The 23991-nt window shown below is 39.6% G+C and overlaps 2 protein-coding genes across 2 annotated transcripts; one reads left to right on the top strand and one right to left on the bottom strand.

The window, feature by feature from the left end:
• Positions 1-52: 52 nt before the first annotated feature.
• On the top strand, positions 53-10127 carry LOC124631040 (neural cell adhesion molecule 2-like). Its single transcript, XM_047165145.1, has 16 exons — positions 53-712; positions 1639-1756; positions 2277-2470; positions 3833-3970; positions 4417-4620; positions 4814-4992; positions 5446-5596; positions 5785-5924; positions 6015-6174; positions 6516-6740; positions 7068-7249; positions 7364-7553; positions 7913-8095; positions 8302-8615; positions 9234-9584; positions 9671-10127. The coding sequence occupies exons 1-16, from the start codon at positions 637-639 to the stop codon at positions 9731-9733; spliced, it is 2868 nt and encodes a 955-aa protein (XP_047021101.1). The 5' UTR covers positions 53-636; the 3' UTR covers positions 9734-10127.
• LOC124631039 (nuclear pore complex protein Nup154) lies at positions 9834-23991 on the bottom strand. Its single transcript, XM_047165144.1, has 25 exons — positions 23815-23991; positions 23560-23700; positions 23296-23452; positions 22847-23080; positions 22537-22718; positions 22130-22401; positions 21766-21897; positions 21531-21658; positions 21025-21222; positions 20452-20594; positions 19679-19850; positions 19034-19401; positions 18815-18953; positions 17698-17812; positions 17455-17611; positions 17285-17371; positions 17009-17196; positions 16557-16704; positions 14353-14446; positions 13741-13921; positions 13172-13400; positions 12628-12862; positions 12197-12317; positions 11539-11719; positions 9834-10408 (listed from the first exon to the last, which is right to left on the bottom strand). The coding sequence occupies exons 2-25, from the start codon at positions 23698-23700 to the stop codon at positions 10337-10339; spliced, it is 4074 nt and encodes a 1357-aa protein (XP_047021100.1). The 5' UTR covers positions 23815-23991; the 3' UTR covers positions 9834-10336.

Below are 23991 nucleotides of genomic sequence, written 5' to 3'. Positions count from 1 at the left end.
GTAGCCGCTATGATGATGGTTACACTTAGTTCTAACCTGAGACGAGGATACAACTAAGTTGTAATCTGTAGCCGGCTACTTGCGCCTTCGCTGGCTACTTCTTATTCGGATGTCGGAAGTAGTTTCCTGAGGCACGTCATTTGGTCAGGTCGTGAGGTCACCACGCTAATTCGCTCTGCCTGCAAATTCATAATTTGCACGGTCATCCAGCCGATACGAGTGCACACAAAGGCGCATAAAGGGTCAGCGCTAACCGGAAACAACATAACTACCCGAAATAAAATGTTTCCCAGTTTGTACAATAAATAAATCCAGATGAAGTGACCCAATTGTTTTGACCTCTCCAATTAAAAAGTGTAAGGTAAATGATGGTTCGGCAGGCAGGGCGGGCGTGACGTGACGCGCGGGGACAGGCGGCGCTCCGGAAGCGTTCGGGACCGCGCACGCCGGCCGGTAGCGGAGTCCCGCGCTCCCTGGACCGGCGATATCGTTATTGCGGCCGAGCGCGCCAATTGAAACGCGTGTCCGTTGCGCCCAATCGGGACGTGCCCTCTTCGACTTGTGAAATTTCGGACTCCGAATTTTGTAATGTGTCATGAAATAATAAATATTTTTTCATGAAGTATTTGTGTAAAAATGAATAGATTTATATATTTTACGGTGATAGTTTTAATAATAAAATGTACATGTGCACAAGAAATCTACGAAAAAGGTAAGAATTTGTAAAATTACGATGTTTTTTTTTAAATACTGCAGTGATGAATGAAGTCTTAGATATAAGTACATAATAATAGCATAAGAAAAGCCTGTTTCGGATAGAAATAATAGGTAAATCAGATTAGGTTTAAACGTGGCGGTGTTTTCGGGAGGTACTATGTAGGTCCTTAGAATAAGTGGCCTATAAGCTTCCTTAACACTACCCAAGTTTTTATTTTATTATCAAATCAGTGCCTTTACTTTTAGCAGATATATTATGTGTTATAAACCTTCCCAAACTTATACTTACATAAAAAATCATTTTTATAGTGTTTAACTTTATTTTTAAAGTCTTGAACATCAAATGTAGACACAGCTACCTAAAATAAAAACATATGTATATGCATACTAGTAGTAATTAAATATTGGTATAAGATTAATAAGTTTCTTATGATTATTAAATAACGTTGAATAGGTGTCAGTCAAGGAAATTCAGTAATCTTTAAGTATTAAGTAGTAAGTAGGTAGAAATTACAAACACAGACAAAGTTTCGTGTGTAACTGCGAATAATAATACATCCTAGTAATATACTTGGCAGTAAAATATGCACCTATTAGATACCTACTTACATCAAAATTATCAAAATCACACATGTGTAACTTTTTATCCATTTGCGGGAAGCAGTTCCCTAGGGTTATGGGTGAAACCGCGGGCGGAAGTTAGTAGGTACAGATATAATATTAGATACTTAATTCGGAGCTGCTGTGATCTTACATTATCTAGGTACTTAATTGTTTTTGCGAACGAATTTTCGCTTTACGATATAATTATGATGCACATCAAAATAATTGCATGCAATATCCTCAAAAACTAAGTATTGTGTAAGTATTGTGGGCTCAAAAGCCTAGACAGATAACTTATCCTTTGTTTCGAACGGTTAGTTGAGGCTGTGGCGGGGCAGAGTGTCGAGCTACCATGCGACGTGTCAGCGGAGAAGCCTGACGACAAGCTCAATATACTGGCTTGGTACAAAAATGGTTCCACTACCGCATTCTACAGGTAATTGAATTGTTTTCAATTCATGTTACATAGCTTGATGTACATAGTTAGGTAATTAATGGTCCTTCCTTCCTTTTGCTGAATGATTAACATAATTTGCAATACCTTAAGAAGACATCGCTAATGCGTCTTCATCCTCGTTGAAATATCTCGTTTTCCTTGGGATATGTAATCTATCTGCGAATTATTTATTTATTAACTTGAAAAAAATTGAATTATATTGAATAAAAAGGCACCTTAAATAAATCTAATTCGTTCTTCTTTCTATGGTACTCTATATATCCTCTGTCCTATTTCATTGTTCAAGCTAATGAAAGACAAGAATACACATTTAGTGACTCAGTGATTGGTCTGTGTGTGTCACAGGACCAACGCCGTGTTACGGGTTCGAACTCGAGGGGGATAAATAGGATTTGGGTTTTTTGTGTGTCTGGGTCGAAATGGTTAATAACAAATGCCTTGTAGATTGTAGCTAAAGTTTGTTAGAAACATTTGACTATAACATCAAATGCATCAGCAGTCGTGACCTGCGCGGTGGAGATCAGAGTACGACATCGTCAGGTGGGCGCTACCGGCTGGTGACGGGCGACACCGAGGGACAGGACAAGCTGCAGATAGTCACCGTCAGACCCTCTGACGCAGGCGTCTATACATGTCTCGCGGACTTCGCAGCCAGCCCTGCGCACAAAACGCATGTCCATCTTGCCGTTATCGGTAAGTTGCTATTTATTGCTGGGACTATCCAAGTATTGATAACCTCCATATCGATGACATATGCCTTGCCTTGTAAGGTTTTTCTTGGTTATTGGAACCGCTGTTTTCTTCTAGCTACCAACTCCTTTGCAACGCACAGGTTGCAAACTAGAATAACTAATGGTTTACAATGTTCATACATCGAAGGTAGTTAGGTAGGTACCTACATGCTTCGCAATAAAAGGTCACAGGTAGGACTTAAAAAAGGAATGATAGCAATTCTGAAATTAGCGTAACACACGTGAACTGTTAACGTCTTTATTCGCTGATCTTTGTGGCATGTGAGTGCAAATTGCTCATGCACTTAGCTGACTATAGGATCAATGTTGGCGTTTATGACAGGTAACTCAAGTGTCAGATGAGTCATAGTGGATCATTATTGAACAAAACTGCCTTCATCAGTCAACACCTTATTTCCTACATAGGCTTTTAGTTTCGTCTTACGGGACATCCCCAGATAAGAACAAATAATAAGATCGACCAGCCTTGCAATAACTTATTGGCTTTATCTACAGAAATATGTCAACAAGTCGGTGAAGGTTTGAAAAATATTTCTGTTTTTACATCATGCAAATAACGAACAAAGGCGTGTGTAACGAGCCGAACTGAAATTTACCTATCCCGCAGAATAGCGGCGGTTCAGTTAATTGGTCCGCGAGGCTAATGAGGAAGCTGACTGCGCCGGAACTGCTCGCTCCATTTATTAAACAATTGCGCGACGTAAACATTACATCATTAATAGCATAATAATTAGCTCGGTTACTGACATTACACTATTCTAAGAATAGACAGGATAGAGATCTGTTAGTGTTATTTCTGCTTATGTCAATTTTATGGACAGCATAATATTTTATGTATCGTGACTGCACATCCTTTAAATACAACTTGCGGGAAAATGTTTTTTGCAAAACTACTGATTGTTATTGGAATCGCTGCTGAAATCCTGTTTAATATCTGCTATTTCCCGCCATCAGGGGAACCTTTATCACGCTAAGTACCTGGGTACCTACTAGGTATATAAAGACTTAGGTACAGTCTCCTTTTTTCTCTCTGCTACATTGTATGTAGGTATATCTGTTAAGCAATTTGCGTGTATTACGCTTAGTAACACCTTTAACAATCCTTTTAATTAATATATTTATTTATATGCCAAGGTTAATTACCATGATGATGGTAATGATTAAGGGTACCTAATGACGTAATGGGAAATGTCAGCTGGATATGGGCTTATTAACAGAGTTTTTTCCCATGTGCTAAGTAGGTACAAGTAAGTATTTTGGTAAACAATAAAAACAACTCATCATCTTATTTTATAAATCGTAGAGCCACCGCGCCATCTTTGGGTGGTGCATGAGAACGGCACCCAAGTGGCGAAAGCGAGCGCTGGCGTCAACACGAGCCAGAACGTGGGACCTTACTACGTGGGGAACACCGTCCAACTAGCCTGCGTCGCCTACGGAGGTAACACTATAACAATACAATTTTGTTCACACAAAGAACTCAGACAGAATGATCGACTTTAACCGTCTAGTATCTTCGATACCACTTGGTTTGACCGCAGTCAATGGGATGATTAATGCAAGCATGAATGAACGTGGAACGATTGACTAATCTCCGCCTGCTCGAACTCTCAATGTGTTCAGGCATCAGTCATTCAGCTATTATGTACTTAATCTGGACACCGATCTTAATAGGATGCTTCGTAATGAAGCTAACCTGTCGCTGTAAAACCTAATTGCATAATAAGGGCTACTTTACGTAATGTGGCTGGAAGGTTACAGAGTCACGAGTAACGGAATTTGCCCGTATTGATGCTTACCTCCCAATTAAGATTACTAATTGAGGATTACTTCCCAATCAAACACCTGTACTTTATTATAATTTGGTCTTCCATCATAACTTTTTAGGTAAACCGCTAGCGTCGCTATCGTGGTGGACAGAGAAACGTTTTCTGAAGAACAACATAACTCCGCTATCGGAACACCGTGTACGCGGCGACCTGATATACGGGCCCCTGCAGCGCGAAGACCACGGCCGAGTCTTCACTTGTTTAGCCAAGAATAATGAGAAGACCCCGCCACTGACTATAGATATCACGATAGATATGTACTGTAAGTACCATTTTGTTTCTGGGAGCACGATTTTTTTCACTGCTTGTAGGTTTGAACGGGGTTTTCCAAAATCTTGACGGTTTTCTTTTGTGTCTCTTCGGCCTTAAGTAGTATCTGATATCTGCGTATACGTAGATCATTCATATTTTGCAGTATTTTTGCACTTATCTACCTAATAATTTTTCATTCCCAGTACCCCCTGACCTGGTGTCAGTTCGAAGCGAGGCTCCGGACGCTGATGGTGCGATAGGGCGAGTGCGCGCGGGTGAAGCCCTATCGTTGCAGTGCCGCGTGCTGGGCGCTCGCCCCCTGCCGCCCATCATATGGAGGCTTTCTAACAACCAGCTGCTTAACTTGGAGCAGAAAATTACCGTAAGTAACAAACGTAAATTAAAATGGATCTTTTAAGCTGTCTACGCTTGCTGTCTATACATATACCTATTTACATAGGTATGTTAAGTATGCTTTTGATTAATATTCTTACAGTATCAGATTTAATTTGTAGCAAAGCTAGGTGAACCTCAATAACACAACGGAGATAGGATCGCCACGTGAATATGACTACACGTGTCAAAAGCCAGTGTTAAGATTCACGAATCTGCTCTAGGCAATCAACAAATTGTACTTTTCCGCTTTCGATTGCTAACGATGTCCAAATAATTGGTAGTTATCGATGTCTTTCAAAAGTGTCCGAGTTATTTATAGACTGGTAGCATTATCATATTATAAAAAAGTTTGTAACAAAGTCATTTCACTTCACCGGTAAGGTTAATCAGGATAATTGACGTAAATGATATTGCATCATTACAAATGACGAACGTTTAGATGGAGCCGTCCCAGCGGCTGGTCACCAGCGAGATCCAGCTGACGATAGACCGGAAGTACGATGAGTCGGAGATCACGTGCTGTGCGCCCACGCATCGCCCCGGCGCGGATCAGTTTGTGTGCGCGCAACCACTACCCCTCACTGTGTTATGTAAGTATTCATGAGAATGATCGCCATGTTTATTTCCTACTATAAATATATCAAATAAAATTCGTTTATATCAGATATGTGGCCTATAGAAAATGTTAAGTTAAACGAAGTAATTATTACCATGTTCATCAACCTTTCAGCGAGATATCTGAAGTACATAATTCCTGAAATTCGTGTAATGATTTCAGATCCACCAATATTGGAAATCGCTACAGAAGGGCATGAAATTAATAATAACACCATAGCTGTCGTTAAGGGTTCCAATTTGACGCTAGCCTGCAACTACCAAGCTAATCCTGCTATCTACGAGCTGTTTTTTTTCCACAAGGTAATATTTATCTTAAGTTAGACTTTATAAACACGTTCCTAGGTTCAAAATACATATGAATGTCTGTGTTAAACAATATTTAATTTCTAGGAAGACATGATAATGAATGCTGAAAAGAACGCAAAGGACACGATTCAGCCGGTTTTGGAACTGAAGAATATATCAGAAAGCGACGGCGGCGAGTACGCGTGTGTCGCCAATAATAACGAAGGCTCAACTTACAGCGATCCTATTAATGTCGATGTCACTTGTAAGTGCAATTTTTACGGCATTATTTGAGAGACACACTGACGTTTTTACCGACTTCAAAAAAGGAGGTCTCAATTTGTCCTTTATTTAAGAGTATGTACCTACGTATGTAGGCGATTGTCTACGTTTGGTTAAACCGATTTTACAGACTGATATTAGTCAGAGTTATGAAAAAGTTTCAAAGGTTTATTATTGAAGTATGTTTTATTTTTTTGTAATTATTTTTATATCTACCTACATATACTGTTTTAAGTACTTGTTCCGTGTAAGTATTTTTTTAAATTTTCTAGTTCGCGATAATTTCCTTAAAACACTGATCTCCATATTAAACACAACTTGCAGATCCCGCATACTGCGCAGACACAACCCTAGCAGAGTACGGCGTAGGCGAGAACGAAGGGATCAACATTACCTGTAACGTGAATGCTAACCCCGCGCCTGCCTCGTACCGCTGGGTGCTGGTCAACGAGGCGGTTAATGTGAGCTCGCTGAAGAACCACCCGCACGACACGGTTGAGACGGAAGAGAATACTCTGCTGTATCAAAGACCTAATGGGACTGCTTTCAGTAAGTTATAAGATATAGAATGGTATAAAAAATACCAAAAGCTTAAATTCAATCAAAGACAGGCAGTGTTGCTGTGACAAAAAAACCTTCACCACTCACTTTATTATAAAAAAAAAATATTATAAGTATAGACAGTGATGTTAAAAAACCAACTTTAGTGCCATTACCATATTATTTAGTAGGTTTAGACCATTAACTTTGTTAGGGGCGATAATTTAAGCCTAATACTAATACTAAAGCTGGCACTTTTTGAAGACCTCGTTTTATAATAAGGTAGTCGACTAATTCCAATCAGTAACTTTATAAACTGGCCGAACCTTTTTCCAGGTACAATATTCTGCTGGGGTCAAAACGATGTGCCCACCAAAGGGCAGGACCACAGTCCGTGCACCTTCCTGGTGACAGACGAGACTATACCACGTCCCCCTACCAACTGCGAAGCTAAGAAGAACACAGAGAACGAAATTGTAGTCACTTGCGAGAAGGGCCACGATGGAGGATTACCTCAGGTAAGACGGGGGTACCTATATAGTAAAAATTCATAGACACAAAGTTCGTTTGCGTCTGATAACGTAATTCAACAATTGGATCACAATTTATAAGGACCAATTTTACTCTTTCAGAAATTCAAATTTATCGTAGAAGCAATAGATACGGAAGAGCAGCTAGTATCAATAATAGCTCTAGAGCCAACGTTTATGATACAAGAGCCAACCCACGAGACTTACAAGTTTAATATCATAGCTTTCAACGATAAAGGGGACAGCCAAGTCGTAGTGATTGACAAGGACAGTATAATCAGCGAAGAAATAAGTACGTTATTTTTACTAAGCTTAAGTCTTTTATATCTGTGATTTATAAGACACTACAGACTGCCGGATTGAGAAGGGCAACTACGTTACTAGGCCGCTGGACCCTTCAGCCCTAAGACAGTTAAATATTAAGTACCAACTTAGCTCAAAGCAACTAAACTTCTAATTTATAAGAAAACATTTTTACTGTTACGCATTTATATTAATAATACGCGGTTATATTAATATTATTTAAAATAAGTTTTATTTAAATTTCCAAATGTAGTGTCAAAAATCAACATTTTTACCCTCAAAGTTTTTGCTTTTAGTATCAAAACTACATTTTTAACTTACCAATCTCCTTCTACATTTGTGTTCCAGTACCTTCAGTGACGTCAAGCAGCGTGAAGAACATCACGAGCTTGGCGTTGGCGCTGTGCGGCGGCGTGGCGCTGGTGGCGCTGGCGGCGTGCGGCCTCGTGCTGTGCACCTACGAGCGCAGCTCCCGCCTCGACCTGCCGCACGGCATGTCCGACCCGCCTCTCTGCGCTTATAATACTGAAGGTAGTTTGATTTGAATCTGACTATCTCCTGCATATGATAAACCACTATCTGTCCCAGCTTCATGGCGTTCCCCATTAGGATAAACCCGTATAAAAATCAGGTATATAGTTTTAAAAAAGGGTGTCTGGATATACCTATTGTACGAGGCAACATTGCGTCTTCGAGTGCGTATCCAGCGAAAAAATATAGACTTACATGTATTCCAGAATCAAACTGCGAAACATATCACGACAGCGACGAAGGCAGCGAGTGCAACGTTCGACGGACGGACTCCTTCCGTCGGGCTGTATCGCGACACCCTTCGAAGAACTTCGACGTGCGACGAACGAGCTCGTTCCACTCGGCGCGATACATGCACGACATGGCCGAACAAGATGCCGTCAAGTGCGATGTGCCAAGACACAATACCTGCAGGGTGCACTCACTGCAAAATATTAGCAGGAAGAGAGAAATGGATGCTCTGTGCGATCATCTAGTTCTGCATCTACCGCCCGAAACTAATTATAACGTGCCTAGACCGGTTAGTATACATATCATTCACAGTACCAGGTTTGCATATAACCTAGGTTTAATTAGTTTTTTTTTAGGGTTCCGTAGCCAAAATGGCAAAAACGGAACCCTTATAGTTTCGTCATGTCCGTCTGTCCGTCTGTCCGTCTGTCACAGCCGATTTACTCGGAAACTATAAGTACTAGTATGAACCGCTACAAAAATATGACACTAAATAGTAAAAAAAAGAATTGGGGGTGGGGCCCCCCATACATGTAACTGAGGGATGAAATTTTTTTTTTCGATGTACATACCCGTGTGGGGTATCAATGGAAAGGTCTTTTAAAATGATATAAAGTTTTCTAAAAAACATTTTTCTTAAAGTGAACGGTTTTTGAGATATCAGCTCTCAAAGTCGTAAAAAGTATGTCCCCCCCCCTCTATTTTTATAACTACGGGGTATAAAATTCTAAAAAAAATAGAGGTGATGCATGCTAATTAACTCTTTCAACGATTTTTGGTTTGATCAAAGTATCTCTTATAGTTTTTGAGATAGGTTGATTTAACTGTAATTTACGGAACCCTTCGTGCACGAGTCCGACTCGCACTTGGCCGGTTTTTTTATGTAAATCTTTATTGTATTTCCCAGATGAACACGTTCTACACAATGCCTAGAAAAATGCGGCACAAACTTGCAAAGGAGCTGAGTGACGAGACTTCAGAAATTACGCAAACGTCCGACGGATTCTCCCTGCCGCCTCCTCCGGACGAATTCGGTACTTACCGCGCAGGAACCAAAATAAAAGATATGCCCACTAAGTCAGCACCTACTTACACTACAGTCATAAGGAAGAACTCCGTAGGAAGGGATCCTACGAAGCACCAGTACAATAATACAGTTACATCTCCAATGAACACGGTGGGTTTGCCCACGATCAGCGGAGCGCAGCACAGCGGAGTGTACTCTTACCCGGACGACGAACATCATACAGGCCATCAGGTAAATACAAACCCTTTCGATGAAGACTCTTCATAGTTCAGCCATTATTCATTTATCATTAATATCAAACTTTTGTTAATTTAAAGGACACGCTGAGTACTACTGGCGGTTTCCAAACTTATTTCTCCCCTAGGGAATCTGGATTGTAAATATTAAATAGAATATTTTGATTTAATTACGCCCGATATACTTATTAGATCTCATTAAGCATTTCACGTACCACCACGAGGTACAAAATCAAACTCAGTATCGTTCTCAAATCATCATCGTTTATTTACAAAAATAGAAACCATTTTCATAGTGCCTTTCGATGCATAATCACTTATATTTTTATAATTATGCACATGATTCAACATATTTGTACATTTGACATAATTTGATGAGGAGAATGTTTGATGTCACTGCCATTGCAAAGATTATGTTAACAGACAATAGTTTATTATATTAGCAAATTATATAATTAATTATAATTACTGTATGACTTTTTGTATGTTTAGTAAATTATGGAAATATAAAATAAAGTTTTATGTCAGTCAATCTATATTTTGTTTTTTTTTTTTTATGGAAATCCTTTTAATTTAGCACAAAAAACAATTGATGTATTCAACAATTTCGATTAATGTTTAAACAAAAACATAAAATTGATCAATATGAAGCGAGTAATAATCAGATATTCTATAAGACGTTGTATTAAGTGCACGTGTATAAACTTAATACCAACTTAATAAACTTACGCTAAATTATAACTAGTTTCAATCCATACGGTCTAGATGCGCCTGCGCCACGGAGAGACGATCTATAAGGCGTTGAGTGTTCGGTCGAGCCTGGAACGAAACAATCAGTATAAAGTAGTTGCCCTATTTGATTTGAACCAAACTATTCTTCCCAATTTTTAAGTCGTTCGTTATTCCTGCATTTGCTTTATCAATAATTTCGTAATGTATCAAATACTGTTTTTTTGCTACTTAACAAATAAATGGAAGTTAACAGTACCCAACAGAGGTCGAATTATAATGAAAGGTTGGTTGCCCATGTAACTGAGTCAAAATAAACGGGCACGCTTTTACGCATGTTTGGCTAACCTATTTGATGCTAATATATATTTCAGTCAAAAATTAGCTTGCCAGGCAAATTAGTTACCGCGGCCTTGGTACATAAAAGGCTTCAGGAACGTGATGGGTTTTAGTCAGTAAGTCTGACACACCCTCAGCGGGAGGAGTCTTTTGATGATTTCTTATATGACTCAAAAAAATTAGTGACATTAAAATTGTAACCTTTTAAACATACATTCGATTTTCATAGGTGCGCTATTTTTGCGACCCAGTGTAGTTAGCGAAAGGCTAGACAGATGGTATAGGTTCGTAGGTACCTGTAGCGCGGAGAGGGCGGCCTCGTGCAAGTCCTTGCATCTTGCTAGAGGCCGGCGCCGCATCGCGGCTCTCCAGCAGCGACAGAGTGTAATTAACAAAAGACTAGACAGATGGTATAGGTTCGTAGTATACCTGTAGTGCAGAAAGCGCGGCCTCGTGCAGGTCCTTGCACCGTGCGAGTGCCCGGCGCCTCAGCGCTGGCGGTAGCGGCGAGAGTGTAGTTAGTAAAAGGCTAGACAGATGATGTAAGGCCATAGTTACCTGTAGGGCGGAAAGCGCGGCCTCGTGCAAATCCTTGCATCTTGCTAGAGCGCGGCGGCGCAGCGCGGGCGGCAGCGGCGCGAAGTCGGCGCGGGCGCTCTCCAGCAGCGTAACAGTGTAGTTAGCGAAAGGCTAGACAAACGATGTAGTTTCGTAGTTACCTGTAGTGCGGAAAGCGCGGCCTCGTGCAGGTCTTTGCATCTCGCGAGGGCTCGGCGCCTCAGCGCGGGCGGCAGCGGCGCGAGGTCGGCGCGGGCGCTCTCCAGAAGCGACAGAGTGTAGTTAGCATAAGGCTAGACAGACGCTGTAGGTTCGTAGTATACCTGTAGTGCGGACAGTGCGGCCTCGTGCAGGTCCTTGCATCTCGCGAGGGCTCGGCGGCGCAGCGCGGGCGGCAGCGGCGCGAGGTCGGCGCGGGCGCTGTCGAGCAGCAGCGCGGCGGCGCGGCACACGTGCGACTCGTCGCCGCAGCCCAGCCACACGCGCTCGTTCACGCTCACCAGTCTGTTACGTAGTATGTTGTTTACATTTATTGAAGGCATATTGTACTTGCTGAGAGTAAAATACTGAGAGAAGATAGTAATAAATATCAACCATGTTTAGTTCGGAAAATTAAAACGAATCAATAAGCTACAGTATCAACCTGATGCCCAGAGAATTTTTCATCTTTAAAAACTCCAAGGGAAGAACAAAACGTTTAACATGACTCTATAAGTTGCTAACTCTGTATATTTTGCAAGGAGGACAAAATATCTAGATAATAACTAATTGTTTTATAAACTAACTATAAGAATGTGACAGTGATATTTTACCACAGTTTTTTTTTTCACTTTGAGTTTTGAAGCTGTAATATACTGTTACTGTTACTGCCTTTTTTTTATCGTCCCACTGCTGGGCACAGGCCTCCTCTCACATGGAGAAGGATTGAGCAATATGCAGGATGGATGAAGCTGTAATATGCTAACAAGAAATAATACTTACTTGATGTAAATGTCGAGGACTTGCTCCAACGACACTCCAATATTTAAAATTGTTCTAAACACCATCCCTCGATCCGCTTGAAGCTTACAGCTCATGATCTCCAGTTGACGTACAATGAAATCTGAGGAAAAGGTTACTCATTCATGGAAATAGATCTGTATGAAATTATTAATTGGTAATATGTATTTTTAAAAATACATGTAAATAAGGCTATAGCCCGTTTTCACTGATTATCTATAAAGTGTCAGTTAATTATCTGATAGTTAATGCTATCTGTCACATAAAAGTTGATTATAATTTATGTCAGATATTGCTGACCTGACCTGCGAAATCAAAAGTTATAGTTTCTCACTCAGATAAGTTCCTGATAGACTATCAGAGGCTTTATCGGTAACTGGTGAAACTGGCTATAATTTACGTAAATAACTCACATAATGGGAAACAATGTCCCGTATTCACGTATTCGCGGCCAAGAGAAGTGAGCTTGCTGAGTACGGAGGCCAGTCTCTCGTCAGGTGTGGGCAGGTTCCTGGCTGCTGCCTCAGCTTCGGCCAGGATGTTGCTCCAAATGTTCTCGACTAAGAGAGCATCGTTGTGGCCAGAACATTGCACGATTGCGAGCTTGCACTCCCACAGGTTGTAGCGGTCCGCATACTCTTCATACAGCTGGAATCATTTTAATAAAGTTAGCACGTAGGTACATAGGCAAGTTTATTTGGTAAAAAAGTAATTTTGGGTAGATGTAGTTATCACGCTTTCACACCTCAACATTTACTGTAGTTGTAGGAAAAGGAATAGTAGTATCCGCCCCAAAGTATTTCAGAGAGAGTAAGAAGTAAGCTGAGAAGTAGAGAACTTTTCTTTCCAAAAATCTTATTGTATCTGTAGACTACGTTGCGTTGTGTGCTGGATTGAGTTCCACGTACGACATTATCTGCAGTTGTACCTGAAAGTCATGATTAGTACGTAGCGTACCTGCGTGATCTCGAGCAGCTCGTCGTCGAGGCGCTGCATGGCGGCGGGCGGCGGCTGGCGCGGCGGCGGCAGCGCGGCGGCGGCGCTGCGCACGAGCTGCTGCACGCGCGCCACCTCGGCCGCCTCCTCCAGGCGCCGCAGCAGCTCGCCGCCGCCCGCGCCCGCGCCGCGCACGCACACCACGCCCGCGCACACCCACGCCATGCGCGCCGCCAGCGTCGCGCCGGAACTGCGGAACACAGACACCAACACGTTACTACAAATTCCGGCGAGAATCTTGGACGCTCGGCGGAAAATTCGCTTTGCACATCGCGCGCCAGACATCATGCGAACGAAGGGACCAAATCAAGGTTAGCTCCCAAGATTTGTGCAGATCATTGTTAAAGGTAAAAAAAGCCTCGAAGGTCAACATAAACACTGACTACTATGACAAATTGATTGATAACAAAAAAAAAACAACCTGAAACCCTCTAAAATGTAAGTGATATCAATCCGACATCTTTCATATTACCATTCACAAACTAACATAACCACATTAGTATCAACACTCCATCTAAACTCGCACTTACCCAGGTCTAGTAGCGAGTCCTTCCAGAACATTCGCCGCCGCTAGATGGTCGCCGCTCTTCTCAAGCACCTTCCACAGCAAGTCGAGTAGATGTAACGCGGCGGGCGGCGCCGCTGACCGCGCGGCCGCTTGTAAGTATGTACGTAACGAAGCGGGTGGCGCCGTACCCAGGGATAACAGCTCTGAAACAATACCATATTGTTAGCTGCCACTGGTTACGACCATAGACACCCCGCCATTCAGCCGAGCACCTCTCGTTAGAGGATTCTTTTTTCGAAAGTCATAGTGACAAGACATGTTACAATTTGACGGGAATACGATTTTGCCGCGCTTTTGATCAATTTCAGTTAATTTTCATATTTAAACTATTTCTTGTTACTTCCTTGTAAATAAACCTGCTTCTGGTTCTTAAAAACATTATCTTTTTCTAAAATATTTAGCCACGAAAAATCAAATACAAATTCAAACATAATCTGATAACGGGCAAATGCTCAAGCTAGAACAGAACAGTAACGGAATAAATAAGAAACCATAGAGAACCTTAGCTTCAGGAGGATATTTCAAGATGGTTTGTCTAATAAAAATATTGTTTAAGTTTTGAGTATGACCATACCTGATCCTAGATGTTTCGATACCAGCCACTCGTATACTGCGACGTGTAGAAGTTCGTCATCTCGAGAAAGACACTCCCAAACTAATTTCCTTCCCTGTAAATAAGTATAAATATGAAACATCCAAGTATTTATCCCAACGCATAATAAAGAGGATATGTTTTTGTCTGTTTAAAGGCTTTGTAACTACTGAATCAATATAACATAATTTAACTATTGAGAAAATCCCCAAGTCACATAGGCTCATAGATGTAATATACTAAACAAGATTGCGCACGCTCAAAATATATATTTACGAAACAGAACTCTATTCCAACGCAATAAGGTACTAAATTGGTTGCATAATACACAGAGGCAAATCCGAGCCGAGAGGGATAGTTAGAACGGAGGCCGTTTGTCTCTTTCTAACACCTTGCCAGCATAAAAAAAAAGTTGTGATCAACAGTTTTGACTTCCCAAAAAAACAATTGAATCACTTATATTTTTATCTTATTTTAACAATGTAAGTCAACAAACTAATAACAATCGCATTAATTTATTCGTATTTATTCTTAAAACATAAACAAAATAAATTTTTATTTAGCTTTTTTTTAATTTTCTAGCGGTAACCCTGATCATTCTTGGCGCGTAATCAGCATTTAAAATTTTGTTTTTATTTTTTGTATTAAATCAATTTAAACTATTAAAATGGTGCAAAAGTGTTGCGTTTATACTTGTAAAAGTGAATCCTATGGTGGTTGCAATATATCGTTCCACAGGTTAGCTAGTAATAACATTTTCGTGAATCAAACAACTATGCCCATGAATTCTTGGAATGAGTCAAAATATGGGTGATGGATTTTAAAACTGTTGTACTATTGTTATAGCTTCCCAAAAAATGAAGGAAGGTGACATAAAGGGCTCAGCACTCTATATGTGAAGCAAAAATACAAACAAAAACAGTCTTCACTTCGAATCTTCCTGCTTTTATACTGTAAATTCCCGCTAATTATTAAGGCGACGAATTGGTCAACAATAATTCCATAAACGGCACGCGCATCTAAGGCGCCAAAAGGGGTCGGAGCGCCTGAGCGGGGCGAGGATAACAATACGCGCGCTAGCTTATAACTAAAAGTCGTAAGCGACAAAATGGTTTTGTAATTTTATTATTTAGAAATGATAATTTGATAAAAAATCATCATCATCCTCCTGCCCTTATCCCAATTTCATTTGGGGTCGGCGCAGCATGTTTTCTTCTTCCATACTCCTCTATCTCCCGTCATCTCACAAGTAACATTCTTTCTTACCATATCTACTTTCACACAATCCATCCATCGTTTTTTTGGTCTTCCTCTTCCACTATATCCGTCCACGTTCATACTCATCACCTTCCTCACAACATGACTCTCATTCCTCCGCATCACATGCCCATACCACGACAGCCGGTTTCCACGCAGTTTTTCTGATACCGGCGCCACTTTCAAACTTCCTCTTATATACTCATTCCTCACTCTATCCATTCTTTCATAATTTGATAATTTGATAATTTGATAATTATATTTGATAATTTGATAATTATATTTTCATAATTTGATAAAAAATCCTTCTACAATTTTAAAGAGTATGTATATACTCAACTACTAAAAAAGTTAAGAGGCTTAAATCGGTCCCGTTTGCCCATAATATGTGAATCTCTTTTTAAAAAGAGGTATGTTTGATATATTTTTCTCTGTTATAAAAGTTACCTAATCATGTTTCTACGTCTAACAAAATAAGGCTTATATCATGAACTTTCAGGTAACCAAGTTGTATTTTGATCCGTTTTGTATTTACTGAGAAAAATTGAGATCCTTGGCGCCAAAAATTCCAATTCGTCCTCTTAAAAGCCTATATTAGTATTTTAAGGTCACAAACTGCGTAAGTTAAAATTTCAATACCAATCTGTGTTTAATAATCTTAGCAAATTCGGATTTGTCTCACATAGCTTAATCTCATAGTCACCCTATTAGAAAGGGACAAACGGCCTCCGTACTAACTGTTTCACTCGGCTCGTTTTTTGGGTAAAAGTGCGCAGTCCTGTTTACTATATTATGTCTATGCATAGGCTATAATATTTGTCCCGGTACGGAGAAGTTCCCACAGGAAGTGAGTGACGAGAGTAAAACCGTGAGAAAACACGTAATATATTATATAGGAATAATTAAATCAAGTATTTCATGATTATTACCTGATAGTTAGCGTCAGCAGGAGACATGGTGAGTATGTTATCGTTGTTCGGCTGTGAGCGCAAAGGCGCAGGTTCGCTTGTTGAAGCCTCTGCACTGCGCTCGTATAAGCGCTCTAGAGCTGAGCATACTTCGCGGTAAATCTCCATTCTGAAATACCGCAAGTGGAAGATAAGCTTATATGTATTTCGATTTGGGGTGAATCTAACTCAAAGTATCTATCTCATTGAGCCAAACATAATATTATATTTACAGACAAACTACTATCATTTGATGATGAAAAATTTGGATTTAAATCGTTTAGGTGTACCTACAACATTAAGAAATATGCTAAACGCAAAAATTGCAAACCAGATTTTCAAAAAAATACATTGAACATTTGTAGTGTGGTCAGTGAATTTTTTGAAAGTGAATTAAATTTTAATTAAAATGAACTTCGCAGCTTATACTTTACCTTCTATAATAAATAAAGTGTCCCTCCCTATCCTGCGAGGGCTGGTCGCTCTTGTAATAATGCACGGCCTTGTCCTGCGGGTCCAGCTTCGATGCACAAGCGACGCACAACTCTACCACGCCCGAGTAAAAACCGGCTGACACCAGTTTTGAGCAGACCAATGGCAGATTCACGTTTGGTGCTACATCCTATAAAAAAAGATAAGGTTAAGGAAACATACATTATGTATGTATTACTATTTGAAACTGTTCATAATTTATGAGAAATAGTACATACTTTGCATAATTTCAGTGCATGCTGTAGCATTTCTTCCCTTTCAGCTGGATTCTTCTGATGTTTTGCAAATATTAGCAGTTCATTCGCCTGAAATAATAAGTTATTTATACAATGCCGCTGAAATATATGTTTTTTGTATTATTTAAATTAATAACAAAATGTCTTTATACCTTGGAACAAGTGGCGTCTTCTTGTCTATACAGCGTAGGACACAGTTGTCTCAGTTTTTGAGAAATGCCATCAACGGAGGCGTTGTCTCTCAAATAACCAGCGACTAGAGACCCGAGCAGCAAGCACGCTACCTCTTGTCCACCTACCAGTAATTCTCTGGAAAAACAATAGGCATATGAAGTTTTAAAGTGCCAGTAGAGTTCACATAATAGTACTACATTATTTGTAAAAAGTAATGTTACCTATAACTAGCAGCCTGTAACGCGTTCTGTTGCTCAGGCGGAAGACTAGCGGCAATCACGTGGAACTGATGCTCACAGAGCACTTTCCATAAACTTAACATTTCTATCGCCATTGCTGTAAATAAAACACGACTTATAGAACTCCATACTATGAGTTATATTTAAAAAAAAAAACAAATACGTTTAAAAAAACTTGTGTTAAAGAAATATGTGAGGTATCTAGACACACGGCAGTGTGTCCGCCAAGTTCGAGCAAAAAAAGCGACACACCGGCCGTGGGTTATATTACACGAACCATTTCGGGCCAAATTCGACCCCCCTATAACTTAAAATCTATTTTATTTACGCATATCAAATTTCTAGTATCTGTTGAGACCCCCTCACTTATCTAAAATACAAAATTTCATTAATATACCTATTGTAGGTCTTGAGATATTGACGTCAGAAAATTGCTATTTTTACTATACACTCACTGACTGACTCACTCACTCATCAAAAACCTAGACCACTTCCAATGGTCGTATTGACTTGAAATTTGGCATGGAGGTAGGTCTTTATGTCAAGGTAAAGGAAAAAATCTGAAAATGGCCAAGTGTGAGTCGGTTTCAAAATAATGAAGGTGTATACCACTAAGGAACTAAAACGAACTAAATTTATCTATATTTATATAATATATCTTTGAATGGTCGTACCGATCTGAAATTCGTTACAAAGGTTTGTATTTAGTCAAAGTAAAGTAAAAATCTGAAAACGGCCAAGTGTGAGTCACTTTCGAATATAATATGGGAATGCTTCGCCTATAAAAGGAGTGAGATCTGAATAAGTACCAAGTTCCATACACATACCTCAGTTAAAAATAGTTACTTTTTAATGATGTTACTTGGCAAGTTTTAATAGAAATTAAATACTTGATTCCCTGCGTTTAGTAGGTTTTTTAACAAGGTGTGTGAAAACTTGCCAAGTAACATCATTAAAAAGTAACTATTTTTAACTGAGGTATGTGTATGGAACTTGGTACTTATTCAGATCTCACTTCTTTTATAGGCGAAGCATTCCCATATTATCGAACTTGGCAGTCTTTCACATTTTTGTTTTGGGTGGGATAGGTATTACTTACTAATAAATAATTTAAGAGCTTGTAAAGAGGCGTGCTCATCGGAATGCGGAGGCGCGAGTGTTCGTTGCATAAACGCAGCAACGCGCTGCAACTTCTGAACTATATAGGCACAATCTTCGCCGGTCACTTTGCTACTCATCTATGCAAAAAAATGAGAATACATTTTAAGAAATTGGAATTTAATATAATCATAAGGCGAAATTATTAAAATACACTTACAAATTCTTTACGATCAGCTGACTTCTCAGTGGTCACACATTTCAAGCCCCAAATGGGGGCCAAGATCCTGCCAATGTAGATGTAAAGACCGTTATGTTTCGCGCTATATTCTATCTGCATCGGGAAGTTCGGGTCTCTCTGCTGCTGACTCATATTACCCACAAAGGAAGACTGGTTGAACCCAGGACTCAACATGCTCTGATGGAATGGTGATTGAGGCATCATGGTCTGATTCGGTGATCCAGGGAAGGATTGGTTCATAGGTCCTGCCTGGTACGACTGGTTCAGTTTTCCCTGTTGTATTTGACCTTGGGGTCCCCTCATAGACATCGGCGTTGACATTTGGCGCGGCGAGAACTTGGGCGAATCTGTGAATGGCAAGTTATAAGTAAAAACATAAATAAATAATGGTACTAGCGACTCGTGCCGGCTTCGCACGGGATAACAGTATTTCCCCACTATTTAATGGATGTCATACAAACCTATATAAACCTTCCTCTTAAACACACTCTATCTGATAAAGAAACCGCATGAAAATAGGTTGCGTAGTTTTGAAGAGTTAAGCGTACAAAGAGACACAGGGAAAAAGCGACTTTCTTAAATACTATGTAGTGTTTTAAGTCCAATATAATTATGTCTACTTACTGATAGTAGAAGGCATTTGTGAAGGCTGTTGGAACATAGGTGTCGGTGCCAGCTGGCTGCCGTACAGGAAGAAGGCCCGCGTGGCCCACTCGCTGATGGAGAGGTCGCCACTGGTGACGTCTTCGCACGCTAAGAACAACGCGCATGCGCACGCTTGCTCTACACTGTATAACTGGAAAATGAGGACAATGATATATAGACTGTATTAGTATTATTATGTAGTATACCGAATGTCTAAGAAATGCTTTATTTCCTATAGGAAATTAATAGAAATCAATGTTTAATTTCGAAATTGCGAGAAACCAACATTTGCCAACGCCATACATACATAATTCTTCTCTACATACAGGCTATTTAATACATATTAATTCTTTTGCCTAATGTTCGGCTAAAAACCTAGCCGAATATTGAGTATACAGCGGATAGCCAACTAGGAACAGACAGTCGTTGTGGCCTAGTGGGTAAAGCACCAACCTCTCGAGTATGAGGGTGTGGGTTCGATTCCAGGTCAGGCAAGTACCAATGCAACTTTTCTAAGCTTGTATGTACTTTCTAAATATATCTTAGACACCAGTGGCTGATAAAAATCCTTGAGGAAACCTGGACTATATAGTCTGAAATCACCAACCCGCATTGAGCAAGCGTGGTGATTAATGCTCAATCCTTCTCTGTGTGAGAGGAGGCCTGTGCCGTGCAGTGGGACGATAAAAAGGCTGTAACAGCCAACTAGGAACTATTATGCCATTGCAAGTGTACACAAAATTCAGGCTTACATGAAAGAAGTCTTTAACGGGATGAGCTTCAGGTCCTCTGCAGTCGCGCAGTAGAGCTCGCAGTAGGTCGGGAGCCGCTCCTGCTTCCACTATGCAAGCGCCTGCCCCCGTCACTACAGCCCAGCGTGAGACGCTCCACACCTCTGACAAATAGAAATTATGATGTACATACAACTTCGAAAATAAAGTTATAAAGTATTGTGATAATATTTCCAAACATTTTTGTTGCGTAAACAACAAATATAGAACTCGTTTGAAAATAAATTAACAGACATGGAAAACATATACACCATGGCTGTCATAAATAAGCCTTTTTTCGCATTTAAAAAGAAAATATTACACATCACAAGAATGAATACTTTCGCTACAATAACCTGAAAAGGAAATAATTCCTTGATGGTTGAATTTATTCCAAGCTTCGTGACAACTGTAGGATTGTAAAGGAGGCCAAGACCCACAAAGGGTACTAGAGCCAACGGAAAAAAAAGGTGATTGAAAATTGATTTTATATAATGCTTATTGCACACAGAGTACAAAGGCGTACTTAACGCCTTGGGTTGTTTGTTACCTTACCTTTTTTAGTAAGCATAGCTGGTGACAGATGCTTGGAGTGATGATGAGGCAGCGCAGTGAGTGCCCACGCCGGGCCGTCCAGCGCCAGCAGTGTGTGCGACTCGCTGAAGGTGGCCGAGGATGCTAACACTCGCGACAGGCACCACAGCGTCTCCGCCTCGCCACCCCCACCCGCCGAGCACACCATTACTAACGAACCTGGGAAACATTATATTTCATCAATAAGATTTATTATAAACTCGAAAATGTATGTTTGTTCCTCTTTCACACAAAAAACTTCCTGACGGATTTTGATGAAACTTGCCAGTTCCTAATACAACTTATACATCAGAAAAAGAAATTGGATTTCTTAATTTTTCATCTAGGAGCAAAAGCAGTTAAACTGAAGAAGTAAGGGCAATGGCGAAAACTAGTGAAAAATATTTTTCCACACACACAATTAATGCTTAATAGTATTTTGTAGTTATATTAGTGCAATTTATCATCAAAGAGCAGAATTGTCTTACCATTTTCGTAAACTGCACTATGTACTTGTTTGGGCTTCAATACTGATGAGTTAGGAGTGAATCCAGGCGGCAGACGTACATGCAGCAATGTCAAGTATAGTGGCCTTTGCGTGTTACCATGACTTAGACTGGAATTATAAAGGAGCATTTTAGAAAATAAAAAATACACTAATGTCTAAATATTTATTGATTATATTTTTTAGTTTTTAAGAGTTATAAATGATAAAATACTTACTCTGCACTTCCAGTAGTGAAATACAGTCGAGCTCCAGTCTGAGTACAAGCCACTAAATTCAGGTGATCTGATTCCGATTGCTCAACTGCTGATATTGACACAACTGGCTTGAAGTTGCTGGGTTCCAGTGTTCTAAAATATGTATTACAAATAAATAAGAACATAATCACCCACTTTGTCTGTATATGACGTGTATATGATGATGTGTTTGATAGGTATATACACACAATACTTTGTATGTATATACCTATCCTATTTTTAAGTAGGACATAACATTCTTAAGAAAACTGATAATGTAGATAAGTGAACAAATTATTTTTCAATTAACAAAATGGTATATTTATAAGGTTTCTAGCTAACTTACTTGACAATATCAAAAGCTGATGAAACAATTTTCCCCTGTGTGAGTCTCACAACCCTGCTCAGGCCTTCTCCATCAGCACCCAAGTCAAATACTTCTATACATCCCTTTTCACTTAATGTGTACAGAATATGTCTTGAATTATCTACTTCAATCTTAACTATAGGGTCCTCGTCATACAAGGCCGCACTGAGGAACGTTGGCATAAGGAATGATAGTGTACTTGTAGAATGATTAACTTTCTTACAATGTTTTCCGAACCATCCTAGTTGTGCCTGAAAAAAGTTGGATAGTGGGTTTCATTATAGTTTTTTGTAAACGCATAAGCAGATTACAAATATTGCAATGCTGGTTTTAACAACAAAACCGTTATAACGCCAAAATAAGGCTTTGTAATTGGGGCATCATACCTGGTATGTGATTTCATACAGACATCCATCCTTGCCGCCCATGAAAATTCTACCATTGGCAGTTGACTTGACACACATCATAGATATACCATCGGTTGGCAATACAAACACAGGCTCTGGCACTAGATGTATCTCTTGCAATTCTCCTGAACCATCATTTTTACTAGAAGAAAAAGTTACCCCTGAAATAAAAATAGAAGTTAAAAGCAAAGGATCTGATAGATGAATTATAAATATAGTGACTTGCAATTTCTATATGTGAAATAGTAATTAAGTATTCTTGTGTACCCACATATAAACATTATCTTACCTAAGACTACTATTTCAACAGTGGTTGTGAGGACTAATAAATATTTAACAAAGTTTTGGAATACTCCAGCCTTGGGCTTGACCAAGCCGACGCTGACAATAGTTTCTCCCAGTCCATCAAAATATGCTACATCACTGCCGTGTTCAAACGCCCACACATATATGTTGCTATCTATTGCCAGCCAAACTCTGCTGATTTCTGGAAACACTCCCATAAGGCAGTGGCATTGCATATCTGTAGTTAATTATAAGGATAATAAAGATATTATGACAAATATATTTTTCACTGATTTTGAGAAAATGTCTTAAGTAAATAATTATGTTTATTGATATTCGCAAGCTATGAACTCATTTATTTAACTTCCGCACCCTTGTGGATCAAGGCAGTGACATCAATTAACATAAAACAAACCAAAAATAGGTTAAAATTTGATGTTATGAAAAGGATACGGGCAAAGTGTTCCATAATTTCGGGTGGCAGTGGAACTTTGTTTAATATCTTCAATTGCGACAAGCTGGGGTGATTTACTAGGGCAGCTAAGTTTCTGTAGTCTCCAGCATTTAGACCACTGCATGTTGGAATCCTTTGAGAGGCTATTCCAGTTATCTAAAAACAATAACAATCATATGAATGCATTATAGGTCAGATTAATAGAAAAGCGTACAATTATATTATAAATTAACATTCCATTTGTTAGAAATGAGTCAACAAACCTCTAAAAACGAAGGGCGCGAATTATCAGCACTGATATACCGGTCTAGAGTGCAACCCGCCAACTCCAATGATTCTAATTGCATTTTGGTACCGTCCACCACACGTGTTGTGTCAATACTATTGTTTATTACACTTGGCATCTAAAAAGAACATTATAAAACAATACACAAAATGAACAAAGTTTGGACTAGTTTTGTACGATTTTCATATTACTTTTTAGGTTAGATTATCTGTCATAAATGACACTTTAATACCTTAAAATATTGTCCACAAAAATCACTAAATGAGTTGAATATATTTTAAATTGATAAATACGAAACTGAATTTATGAACCCCACAAGCTGCATCTAAAAGCTAAAAAAGTGCCAGGCATCACAATAACAAATAAAAGAAGCTAGTTCAAAGCAGCGCGACGGTTAGCTGAAGATCAA

Source organism: Helicoverpa zea, chromosome 6 (assembly GCF_022581195.2).
Source record: "Helicoverpa zea isolate HzStark_Cry1AcR chromosome 6, ilHelZeax1.1, whole genome shotgun sequence".
Lineage (NCBI taxonomy): Eukaryota > Metazoa > Arthropoda > Insecta > Lepidoptera > Noctuidae > Helicoverpa > Helicoverpa zea.
This window is presented reverse-complemented; position numbering and strand designations above follow the sequence as displayed.